The 13662-nt window shown below is 39.6% G+C and overlaps 1 protein-coding gene across 3 annotated transcripts in view; it reads left to right on the top strand.

The window, feature by feature from the left end:
- The window catches only part of ehbp1 (EH domain binding protein 1), a 389620-nt gene that overhangs the window by 212980 nt on the left and 162978 nt on the right, over positions 1-13662 (top strand). For all 3 annotated transcript variants that reach the window (XM_060831882.1, XM_060831884.1, XM_060831883.1), the window contains 2 exons: positions 11783-12691; positions 12808-12849. In XM_060831882.1, the coding sequence (XP_060687865.1) occupies positions 11783-12691; positions 12808-12849 (951 nt within the window). The remainder of the gene's footprint in view (positions 1-11782; positions 12692-12807; positions 12850-13662) is intronic.

The following is a 13662-nucleotide window of genomic DNA, read 5'->3' as shown; positions in this document are numbered from 1 at the left end:
GAGGTGGCTCGAGAAATCGTGGATGCGTTGGTGATTATTTTCCAGAGTTCAATAGATTCGGGACCAGTTTCTGCGGATTGGAGGGTGGCTAATGTTGTACCACTTTTTAAGAAAGCTGGGAGAGAGAAAGCAGGAAATTATAGACCAGTTAGTCTGACCTCAGTGGTGGGAAAGATGCTGGAGTCTATTATAAAGGATGAAATTACGACACATCTGGATAGTAGTAACAGGATTGTTCAGAGTCAGCATGGATTTATGAAGGGGAAATCATGCTTGACTAATCTTCTGGAATTTTTTTGAGGATGTAATTCTGAAGATGGACGAGGGAGATCCAGTAGATGTAGTGTACCTGGACTTTCAGAAAACTTTTGATAAAGTCCCACATAGGAGGTTAGTGAGCAAAATTAGGGCGCATGGTATTGGGGGCAAAGTACTAACTTGGATTGAAAGTTGGTTGGCTGACAGGAAACAGAGTAGGGATAAATGGCTCCATTTCGGAATGGCAGGAAGTGACCAGTGGGGTGCGGCAGGGATCAGTGCTGGGAACGCACTTCCCTAGCTTCCCACAGAGTTCTAGGGTATACCTGATCAGGTCCTGGGGATTTATCCACTTTTATGCATTTCTAGACATTCAGTACTTCCTCCTAGAGTCATAGAGATATACAGCATCGAAACAGACCCTTCGATCCAACCCATCCATGCCAATCAGATATCCCAACCCAATCTAGTCCCACCTGCCTGCACCCGGCCCATATCCATCCAAAACCTTCTTATTTATATAACCATCCAAATGCCTCTTAAATGTTGCAATTGTACCAGCCTCCTCCACATTCTCTGGCAGCTCATTCCATACACGTACCACCCTCTGCATGAAAAAGTTGCCCCTTAGGTCTCTTTTATATCTTTTCCCTCTCACCCTAAACCTATGCCCTCTAGTTCTGGACTCCAGGACCCCAGGGAAAAGACTTTGTCTATTTATCCTATCCATGCCCTTCATAATTTTGTAAACCTCTATAAGGTCACCCCTCAGCCTCCGATGCTCCAGGGAAAACAGCCCCAGCCTGTTCAGCCTCTCCCTGTAGCTCAGATCCTCCAACCCTGGCAGCATCCTTGTAAATCTTTTCTGAACCCTTTCAAGTTTCACAACATCTTTCCGATAGGAAGGAGACAGAATTGCACGCAATATTCCAACAGTGGCCTAACCAATGTCCTGCAGAGCCGTAACATGACCTCCCAAATCCTGTACTCAATACTCTGACCAATATAGGAAAGCATACCAAACGCCTTCTTCACTATCCTATCTACCTGTGACTCCACTTTCAAGGAGCTATGAATCTGCACTCCAAGGTCTCTTTGTTCAGCAACACTCCCTAGGACTTTACCATTAAGTGCATAAGTCCTGCTAAGATTTGCTTTCCCAAAATGCAGCATCTTACATTTATCTGAATTAAGCTCCATCTGCCACTTCTCAGCCCATTGGCCCATCTGGTCCAGATCCTGTTGTAATCTGAGGTAACCCTCTTCGCTGTCCACTACACCTCCAATTTTGGTGTCATCTGCAAAGTTACTAACTGTACCTCTTATGCTTGCATCCAAATCATTTATGTAAATGACAAAAAGTAAAGGGCCCAGCAGCGATCATTGTGGCACTCCACTGGTCACAGGCCTCCAGTCTGAAAAACAACCCTCCATCGCCACCCTCTGTCTTCTACCTTTGAGCCAGTTCTGTATCCAAATGGCTAGTTCTCCCTGTATTCCATGAGATCTAATCTTGCTAACCAGTCTCCCTTATCGAACGCCTTACTGAAGTCCATATAGATCATGTCCACTGCTCTGCCCTCATCAAACCTCTTTGTTACTTTTTCAAAAAAGTTCAGTCAAGTTAGTGAGACATGATTTCCCACGCACAAAGCAATGTGATTATCCTTAATCAGTCCTTGCCTTTCCAAATACATGTACATCCTGTCCCTCAGGATTCCCTCCAACAACTTACCCACCATCAATGTCAGGCTCACTGGTCTATAGTTTCCTGGCTAGTCCTTTATCACCCTTCTTAAACAGTGGCACTACATTAGCCCACCTCCAGTCTTACAGCACCTTACCTGTGACTATCGGTGATCCAAATATCTCAGCAAGAGGCCCAGCAATCACTTCCCTAGCTTCCCTCTGTGTTCTAGGGTACACCTGATCAGGTCCTGGGGATTTATCCACTTTTATTTGTTTCAAGACATCCAGCACTTCCTCCTCTGTAATATGGACATTTTGCAAGATGTCACCATCTATGTCCCTACATTCTACATCTTCCATGTACTTTTCCACAGTAAGCATTGATGCAAAATACTTGTTTAGTATCTCCCCCATCTTGTGTGGCTCCACACAAAGGCTGCCTTGCTAATCTTTGAGGGGCCCTATTGTCTCTCTAGTTACCCTTTTGTCCTTAATGTATTAGTAAAAGCCCTTTGGATTCTCCTTAACTCTATTTACCAAAGCTATCTCATGTCCCCTTTTTGCCCTCCTGATTTCTCTCTTAAGTTTACGCCTACTGCCTTTATACTCTTCTCAGGATTCACTCGATCCATCCTGTCTATACCTTAACTAAACCCACAATTTATTTAGTCATCCAGCATTCCCTACACTTTATCAGCCTTTCTTTTCACCCTAACAGTAATATACTTTCTCTGGATTCTCGTTATCTCATTTCTGAAGGCTTCCCATTTTCCAGTCGTCCCTTTATCTGCGAACATCTGTCCCCAATCAATTTTTGAAAGTTCTTGCCTAATACCGTCAAAATTAGCCTTCCTCCAATTTAGAACTTCAACTTTTTGATCCAGTCTATCCTTTTTCATCACTATTTTAAAACTAATGGAATTATGCTCGCTGGCCCCAAAGTGCTCCCCCATTGACACCTCAGTCACCTCCCCTGCCTTATTTCCCAAGAGTAGATCAAGTTTTGCACCTTCTCTAGTAGGTCCATCCACATACTGAATCAGAAAATTTTCTTGTGTACCCTTAACAAATTCCTCTCCACCTAAACCCTGAACACTATGGCAGTCCCAGTCTATGTTTGGAAAGTTAAAATCCCTAGCATAACAAATCTGTTGGACTATAACCTGGTGTTGTGAGATTTTTAACTGTGTGAACTTGGATTTAAGGAAAATATTTTAAAATTAAACTAACTCGTTCCACAACCCATTCTACAGAACAGTGTTTGAAAATAGAAAACAAAATCTTGCTGTGACTCCCACAAACTTAGAATTCCCACATTTCACTCTCTCCCCTAATTTGATGTTATCAGACTTATACATTTCTAAAACCAGATTAAACCTGAATGTTTGTGTATTATTTTAGTCTTATAATTGAATATTGTTATTCTGTAACTTGAAGAGAAAGGAGTTTAGGAACACTGTATGGGAGATGGAGAGTTGAGGTGCTGCACTGTCACTGTTGGTGACAGGCTGTAATTATAATGTGACCAGTTCCTTATCCCAATTCATAAACATTTACATAGGAATTTGGGAAGGAAGTGTGCGCAAAGGATTTTTTTCACACATAGGTTTGTATACAGATGCATTCGTTTATTCAGCTTACCACATTGGATCATGTTGCTAGTTAGCCATCCGTAAACAAACTCATCTAAAATTCTGCCCTTATCCTAATTCAAACCAAGTCCCATTCAGCAATTACCTTTAGCCTTGCTGATCTATGTTAGTTTGTATTTTGTAATTCTGATCCTCTTGTTCAGATCACTGTACCCTTTTTCTGTAACATCCTACAGCTCTGTGAGATCTCAACATTCCTCCAGTGCAGACCTTTTGAGCCAGTAGGCTTTTCCTTCATTTTCTCATTAGCAGCTGAGTCTTTAGTCATCTCGGCTCTTAGCCCTGAAATTCCCTCTCTGAATGTCTTCACTTTGAATTCCATAATCTGGCTCCCTGTCAATGTTTGCCTGAATACATTTCAGTGAATGGGCTATTTTATCAAGTTAAAAGCATTATATACTTTCAAGTAGTTTGTAAAACATTATCTCTAAAATCCATAAACAAATTTAATAACTGTACCCAAGGGGTTGGGTAGTAGGGGACCAGGTTGTGGTGTGTGTGTACTTTTTTTTACATAAGAGCAAAATACTGCTGATGCTGGAAATCTGAAAGAGAGAAAAAATATACTGCAAGTACTCAGGTTAGGCAACAGAAGTGAATGAAATTTCAATTGTCTCTTTCACCTTGTTTGTTTTCCACTTCTCTTCTCATGTTTGATTTACCTACTATACATTTGCCATGCATTACCACTCATTTTGTCACTGGCATTCTCCTGCCTTCCACCCCATTTTCTCTTTGTCTTTCCTTCCCTCCCAGATCCCTGCCTCTTGTACTTGCTCAATAGTTATTGTATTTTCCACTTGTGATGAAAAGTCGCTGATCTGAAACATTAACTGTTTCAGTCTTCACAAATGCTGCATGACCTGTTGAGCCTTTTCAGCATTTTATGATTTTTTTGTTTCACGTTTTTTCCCCACATCTATCCATACATTTCAAATATATGTACCCATCCAAAACTGCTTTTATTTGCAAGTAGTTAAAATCTGTGTAAAAAGTTGCAGAGATAATTTAATGCATTTTGCATTCCTGACACAGAGCTTCACCTTTTGGGAATTTATATAATTCAGTCCAAGATTTCTGTATTATTGGAAGAAAAATTAAAGCTGAAGAGGAGTGAATCCAAATTCCCAGTATTCTTTCCCAGTAAGTAGAGTTTAACCCTGGTAGCAGAAATCTGTAATGGATCTCCTTGATATGTTTTGTCATTGAGATTTTTGGATCCTTCCCAAGAATCAACATAATTATCATGAGTTCTGAAGAAAAATCATATTCAACTTAAAACATTAATTGTGTTTCTCATTTCACAGATACTGCCAGACTTGCTGAGTGTAACCAACACTTTTCAGTTTTTATTTTGTATTTCCAGTATCTGCAGTATTTTGCTTTTATATAAATTATCATTAATAGATTTGCTCTGTACTTTGTGGAATTTGATCAAGATTTCAAATCTTTTGAGGGCTACTCAGCTAATTCTTGCACCACAAACTAGGTGATGATATTTAATTATTGTAAATTTAATTTTAATTGTCTTATTTTCATAGCACTCACTTCTTCAAAAGCTATCGTAAACATAAATATTCTTTGATTTTGGCTGATTTTAGGTAGAGCATATGCTGCTTTTCAAACTCCTAACTGACTGACCTGATGTGCTAAAATCTTCTAGCTGAAATGAAAATGATATGAGCTATCATGTCAAACTGATGCAAGTGTCTTGGTATTCAGTATCTAATAATCATGTTGCACCTTTCCAATATTTCTGATAGTTTTAAAGTAAGTCTGATTTCGATGTATTTTCAGGAACGTATCAGTTAATCTGGGTATGCTTCGTTTTCATTATCTTGCCGAATTTTCCATCAGCACAAATCACTGCAATTACATGCACAGTCTGAGAGAGATGGTTGATCAGCTGTGATAAGGCTCCACGTGGATTAGTACTGTATAGTGGTTCTGTATATCCCATTTCTTATCACAAAACACATCCTTGACATTCTCTTATCAACTCTAACATGTCACTTGTCATTTCATATTGTCTTATTCTTTAAATGCTGATAAACAATCTTAATGTAGATTGCATGAGGGTGTTGTTATTATAAATATGTCTACTGTTTTCACATCCTGTTATGTTTTTGCTTGTAACTGAAATTATTACCGTTATTGTTACTCAACAGTAGGTTTTTTACAAAATATATTGCTCAGTTTCACACACTTCCCTTCTAATATTAAGCAAAATCGTGAATCAGAATTTGCACTTGAAACTTTGCATAGCAATTGTACAGATTTCACAAGTATACTTTTTCTCTTGTATGCAATAATCATGTTGAAGATAACTAAATGATGTGGTTTTCAATTAGCTTCCTTTATTTCATTGAAAACCTGTTGCAGAGAGACATTCAGCTACAACCACCAATGAAATCTGAAAATATTTGTGCTGTTTTCTAACCAGCTTTACAGCTTGACTGTACTGCATTATCATACTTGTGTCCTCTTGACCTCCCTGAATTCTTTGACATGGTTCCATGACACCCCAGCTTCCTTCAAAATCATCCTGTTTTCCAGCTAAAAAGGAGTTTCTTCATGTGCTAACAGTCCTCATCCTCCAATCACAGAACACCTTCCACAATGGCTACTGCTTTTATACCATCTCTATTACTGTGATGACCCCCCACATGTCAGCCTGCGGGCCCCTCTGTTCAACTGCATTCTGCAACATCATCATTTTAATTTCAGATCGCATCAAAATCCTCATCTGCCTGTTATGCTGATGACACGATGTCCAACTTTCAATCATCAATCTGCAATTTTTAGTGAAACTTTAGGGGAAGATCCAACTCCATTTCAAATTCCATAACCTTCTCACTGATTCCATGCTGTTTCTTAGTTATTGTCTCAGATTGAACAAGATCATTTATGTGTTTTGCGTCTTATTCAGTCACGAGGCAACCTTCTGAACCCATGAGGTCTCCATCACAAAGTTCACATTTGTTAAGCCATTTGTCTCAACTGTTATCTGAGGTCAGTTTCTGAACACTTAGTCGCGTCTTTGCCATTTTCAATCTCGACTATTCCAATAGACATTTGACCGTGCTACTGCTCCACCCATTATAAAATTCATTCAAATTTCTCCCTTATTCAATGTCTCATCAAGTCCCGTTACCTTATCATCGCTGTCCATACTGAATCATACTTGCTCCTGGTCCCTTGTCTGAAGTGAAAAGTTTTCATCCTAATTGTTTTTCATGGCCTCAACTTCACTATATTTGTAACCGTTTCTTACCAAAATGTTCATATTTTTGTCTTGGGCCTTGATAAACCATGACTCTGTCTCCAATTGCCTAACCATTGCCAGTCAAGCTTTCAGCTGTCAAGGAGCCACCTTCTGGGATTTCACCCCTAGAGGCTTTGCCTCTCCACATTTACACCTGTCCTTAAATTCTTCTCCAATCAGTCTTTTGAAGATTCTTTCTCCACTTATTATTTACTTTTTAAAATAAATGAAGTATACATTATTCAATGTTAATAGATGCTACATAAATGCAAGTTAGTTTTCCATATCTGCCAGTCTCTCTCAATATCCATTTTCAGTCTTTCTAATCAATGTTGCTTTCCCCATTTTGTACAGGTTTGTATTATTACGCACAGATTTATGTGTGAACATCATTGTAGTTCAAACTATGGTTACGATTTCACTGAGAAGGGTGTGCCAATAATCAAGCTCTACTGTTTCACAAGCGGTTACAAATGTGTAAATACCCAATTTAAATCACCATGATGGTCACTTTGCCTACTGTTCAGCACAAAAATAATTCAAGTCAGATTTCATCATTAACAGAAAACAAACACTGTTCATTGAAAACATCCTTATTTTTTAGAAATCCTTTTTTTCTCTGCTATTTGTTAATGTACGATTTGCGATTTAATCTTAACCACAAACACGCACTCATTTACAAGTAAGAGAGGCAGAAGCCAGACAGTTTGATACAGATATTATCAGTTGAAAAACATGGAGAGAACAAAATGCTGAAGATCAAAACAATGGAGATCACATCAGCAAGTTGTTTATTTTTCATTGTTCTTTTGAGTTTAGCAATGATATCATCCTGTTGTCTGTGGTGTGATGATCATTATTCAGTTGATTGTTGATCATGTAGACCATACCTGTTCTTCTATTGGAATTCTTTCTTTTAAGTTTCTTGGTTTTTCTGTCTTTTCATACATGTGGAGAGAAGGGACAGGGGTGTTTTATGTTTGTTGTCTCTGCATTGTTTTGGCTGCACAGCCCCCATCATTCTGCAATAAATTTTCGCTTGACCAATCTGAAGGCGATCACCAGGCGGTTCTTTCTTATCTCAGAATTGCTGGTGGTGCTCTAACTCAATTATGTAACAACCTCACTGCTCCAACAGTGACATCGTCTTGTTTAGCGAAAACTTTTCACCATTTAATTTTCAACGTTACAAAATCCTCCTTATCCGCAGCTAGAAAGCTGTGTCAGACTTCCATTTATGTTTGTAGTCCACAAAGGAAAAATATGTGGTCCCTTACTCTATAAACTGAATCAAAATGGTCGTAAAATGATCATATTGAGTTATCGTTAAGTTGTGTTCATGGCTGTACGGTAATGTAATCTAATAGTATGCAAACCTTAATATTTTAATTCTTCCTGAGAAACTTGGACTTGAACATTCTTCTGAATAGAAAGAATTATGCTGTTGTAAGTCAGGTGTAATTTTCTCAAAAGTGATATATTTAGCCTTGCAAGTAACATTTCCTTCTTAATACCTACTTTGTAATTCTAGAAAATTAGAATTTATGTTATCGGTTTTTTTTATACAGTATATATCTGATTGTGGAATTTATTGTGGTTCACCTAATCCAAAGGGGTTCCAATGTCCGGGTGGAGGTGGGTGGGTTGGGAGATAGTGTTTAGGGGGAGGATTTGCTAATGCTCTTAGGAGACAGGGGGTTTAAACTAATGCAACAGGGGGATGGGAACCTGAATTGTAGTTCCAGCGTACTGGAGGTTGAGGGTAGTGAGGTCAGGGATAGCTTTACAAGGACTCAAGAGGGCACCGGCAATCAAGATGTTGGTTTGAATGTGTGTACTTCAATGCCTGGAGCATCCGGAATAAGGTGGGTGAACTTGCAGCATAGGTTGGTACCTGGGACTTCGATGTTGTGGCTATTTCAAAGACATGGCTAGAGGAGGGACAGGAATGGTTGTTGCAGATTCCAGGATATAGATGTTTCAGCAAGAACAGAGATGATGATAAAAGAGGGGGATCGTGGCATTGTTAATCAAGGGTAGTATTACAGCAGCTGAGAGAATGTTTGAGGACTCAACCACTGAGATAGTTTGGGGTGATGTTAGAAACAGAAAAGGAGAGGTCACCCTGTTGGGAGTTTTCTGTAGGCCTCCAAATTGTTCCAGGGATGTAGAGGCAAGGATAGCAAAGATGATTCTCAATAGGAGTGAGAGTAACAGGTTAGTTGTTATATCGGACTTTAATATCCCCAATATGGGAATACCGTAGTTCAAGTAGTTTAGATGGGTGCGGGAGGGTTTTCTGGTACAGGATGTAGACAGACCAACAAGGGGTGATGCCATATTGGATTTGATACTGGGGAATGAACTTGGCCAGGTATTAGATTTGGAGGTGGGTGAGCACTTCGGCAATAGTGATCATAATTTGATTATGGGCACGGATAGGTATTTGCCTCAAGGAAAGAGGGGGACAGGCAATTATGATGCGATTAGACAAGATTTAGGATGCAGAGGATGGGGGAGAAATGTGAAGCTCTTTCAAGGAACAGATACTGCGGGCCCTTGATAAGTATATAGCTATCAGGCAGGGAGGTAGTTGTTGAGAGAAGAACCCATAGTTTACTAAAGAAGTTGAAGCTCTTGTCAAGAGGAAGAAGCAGAATGAGGCGTGAAGGCTCAGATAGAGGACTTGAGTGTTGTAAGTTAGCCAGAAAAGATCTAAAGAGGGGTCTAAGAAGAGCCAGGAGGGGACATGAAAAGTTGTTGGTGGATAGGATCAAGGAAAGCCCTAAGGCCTTCTATAGGTTTATCAGGAATACAAGAATGTCTAGAGTAAGATTAGGGCCAATCAAAGATGACAGTGGAAAGTTGTATGTGGAATCTAAGGACATAGCGGAAATGCTTAATGAATACTTTTCCTCAGTATTCACATTGGAAAAGGGCAATGTTAGTGAGAATACAGAGATACAGGCTACAGGATTAGATTGGATTCAGGTTGGCAAAGAGGAGGTTTTAGCAGTTTTGGAAGATCTGAAAATAGATAAGACCCTGGGCCAGATGGGATTTATCCTCGGATTCCCTGGGAAGCCAGGGAAGAGATTGCAGAGCCTTTGGCTTTGTTCTTTATGTAATCATTGTCGACAGGAGTATGCCAGAAGACTGGAGGATAGTAAATGTTGTTCCCTTGTTTAAGAAGGGGAGTCGGGACACTCCTGGTAATTATAGGCCAGTGAGCCTTACTTTGGTTGTGGATGAGGCGTTGGACAATGTTATAAGAGATAGGACTTACAATCATCTGGAAAGGAATAATTTGATTAGGCATAGTCAACATGGTTTTGTGAAGGGTAGGTGGCGCTTCACTAACCTTTGTGAATTCTTCAAGACGGTGACAAATCAGGTGGATGAAGGTAAGGTGGTTAATGTGGTGTACACTGACTTCAGTAAGGCGTTTGATAAGATTCCGCACGTTAGGCTAATGCACAAAATCAGGAGTTTCAGGATGGAGGGTGATTTAATGGTTTGGATCAGAAATTGGCTAGCTGAAAGAAGACAGAGGGTGGTGGTTGATGGGAAATGTTCATCCTGGAGCTCAGTTATCAGTGGTGTGCTGCAAGGATCTGCTTTGGGGCCACTGCTGTTTGTCATTTTTATAAATGATCTAGATATGGATGTAGAAGGATGGGTTAGTAAATTTGCAGATGACGCTAAGGTAGGCAGAGTTGTGGACAGTGCCGAAGGATGTTATAGGTTAGAGGGAAGTACATAAGATGCAGAGCTGGGCTGAGAAGTGGCAAATGGAGTTTAATGCGGAAAAATGTGAGGTAGTTCACTTTGGAAGAAATAACATGAACGCAGAGTACTGGGCTAATGGTAAAATTCTTGGTAATGTAGATGAACGGAGAGATTTCGGAGTCCAGGTGCATAAATCCCTGAAAGTTGCCATCCAGATTAATAGGAAGGCATATGGTGTGTTGGCATTTATTGGTAAGGGGATTTCAGAGCCCGAGGTCATGCTTCAGCTGTACAAGACACTGGTAAGGCCGCTTCTGGAGTTTTGCGTGCAGTTCTGGTCACCACATTACAGGAAGGAAATGGAAGCTTTGGAAAGTGTGCAGAGAAGATTTACTCGGATGTTGCCTGGTATGGAAGGAAGGTCTTACGAGGAAAGGCTGAGGGAACCGACGCTGTGTTCGTTGGAGAGAAGAAGGTTGAGAGGTGACTTAATTGAGATGTATCAGATAATCAGAGGGTTAGATAATGTGGACAGTGAGAACTTTTGCCTTGAATGGTGAAATTAGCACAAGGGGATATAGCTTTAAATTGAGGGGTGATAGATTTAGGACAGGTATTAGGGGTAGTTTCTTTACTCAGAGTAGTTGGGTGTGGAATGTCCTGCCTGCAACAGTAGTTGACTCACTGACCTTAAGTGTATTTAAATGGTCATTGGACATACATATGGATAATAATGGAACGGCATAGGTTAGAAGGGAATCAGATTATTTTCACAGGTTGGTGCAACATTGAGGGCCTAAGGACCTGTATTGCGCTGTTATGTTCTATGTTCAACTAGATGCAAAGAAATGAGATCTTAAGTTTATAGTTACTCTAATCTAGCTTGTCTCTATGTGCATCTCTTTTAGAATACCTAAAACACTTAATATAAATTCAGTGCAAGTTCACAAATGAATCATTTAATTTTAAGTTTCAGAATTCACATTGAAAATTGAATAAGAATCAGTTAAAGAAACTAGAGGCTGCAAGTACTTAGAGGCTACTTTATTTGAAAAAAAACTTTGTCTATGACAATAACTGTTACGGCTGCATATCTTTCTCCCAAGAACCATATTTATTACAAATGTGTTAACTATCTGAATTTATTGAGTCTAAATGCTGTAATATTTGTTGTTGTTTTTTGTCATAGGCTTATGATGGCTTTGCAAGCTTGGGAATATCACGATTATTGGAGCCAGCAGATATGGTTTTATTGGCTATTCCAGATAAACTGTCTGTTATGACGTACCTTTATCAGATAAGGGCACATTTCAGTGGTGAAGAATTGAATGTGGTCCAGATCGAAGAAAACAGCAGTAAAAGCAAATACAAAGTTGGTAACTTTGAAACTGACACAAACAGCTCCATTGATCAGGAGCAATTTTATGCAGAGATAAATGATGTTAAACATGAGGCACCAGCACAACAACCAAGCAGTGGATTATTTGATGCTTCATCTCAGGAAGATTGTACATTCCTTAGTGATGATGTTGGTGAGTCAAAAAGTGAGCAACAGACTCCTGATGACCTTCCGAATATAAGTTCAACAATGCCTTTCTCACAAAGGACTAAAAATGATTCAAACTCTCAAAAGTATTATTCTGTCAAACAGAATACTGCTAAAGGTTCTTTGCTGGACAATACCAGTGAAGGTGAAAGTACAGAGTCTATACCACTACAAGGACAAATACCACCGTTAGCCAATAGAAAACTGCTGAAAGTAGACATTTTAGAATTGACTGACTCTTCAGATATTAGTAATAAAAAAGAATGTAAATCACCAACACTTGAGCATGAAGATTATTCAGGGAACACTAGCAGCAGCTCTGGGCATGAGATGTTTCAGTATTCAGACTCTGTTGAGAACAGAAGATCAGAGCTGAGTTCCTCTGTTCGAAAACCCACCCTATCTCCAACCCATAAATTAGGGTTCTCTTATAATCGAGATGCAGATCTGATCAAGAAGAAACGTGCAACATTGCGCTGCTCTGAAGTGGATTCATCAGAAAGTGTCAGTCCAGGTTTGAACCATTCGGGCCAACAGAGCAAAAGCGTTGAAGTAAGGATCTTATTTACATTGTTTATTTTCTGTGAAATGCACTCAACATTTGATTCACTAATTAAATTATGAAAATAGTTTATTAATTTACTCTTCTTGTTTTATTTGGGGTTTAGCTCAACTCTTCCCAACAAGAAAGAGAAATCACTGAAGAAAAGGTGAGTGAATAACTTCTTATGTCAGTACTAATTAGTGGTTGGTTCAGTATTTGTACTAAACTCCGTTGTGAAACTGAGGCTCATTTTGAATGCTTAAATTTAAAATAGACTCCAGGGTAGCCCTCTGGTCCTCAACGTGGATATATTCTTTCCACTTTACAACCTCAGTCAGGTACCTGAAAAATCTCAGTTGTGAAAAATCTCAGTTGTGAAAAAATCTATGAGTCTGCGCAAAATAAGTAATCTTGAAAGGATATAATCCTTAAAGCCCCAAATGAATTATATTTGGTGTGTGGCTGAGGCATGAGGAGGGAGGGAGAGAATCCTAAGCAGATAAAATATCTGCATTCATCTTGAGCCGCATTTACTAATTCTAGTGTGAGACAAAAAGCATTTCTTTGGTCTAAAGTTGTAGCTGTTGCTCACCAACATTCTATCCTCTGATGAGGAACTGTCTGATGCAGCTGACGTAAAGAATAGTTGATAGTTTTCCAAAACATATTTCCAGAGGCGGAGTGAGAATGATTTGATATCAAGCCACATTCGACCAAGTGGGGTACAAGGAGCCCTAGCAAAACTGGAACCAGTGGCTATCAGGGGAAAACTCTCTGCTGGTTGGAGTTAAATCTGGCACATACGAAGATGGTTGTGCTTATTGTAGGTCAGATATCTCAGCTAAGGACAAGGAAAGGATGGTGTGTCCGAGTGAGATGCTCTTCAGAGGGTCACTATGGACTTGAATGGCCTGCTTCCATACTGTAGGGATTCTATGTTCAGTGGCTCTTAGTTCATCCTGTTTGGACCAGTCATCAC

Source organism: Hemiscyllium ocellatum, chromosome 10, assembly GCF_020745735.1.
Source record: "Hemiscyllium ocellatum isolate sHemOce1 chromosome 10, sHemOce1.pat.X.cur, whole genome shotgun sequence".
In the NCBI taxonomy this organism is placed as follows: Eukaryota; Metazoa; Chordata; class Chondrichthyes; order Orectolobiformes; family Hemiscylliidae; genus Hemiscyllium; species Hemiscyllium ocellatum.
This window is presented reverse-complemented; position numbering and strand designations above follow the sequence as displayed.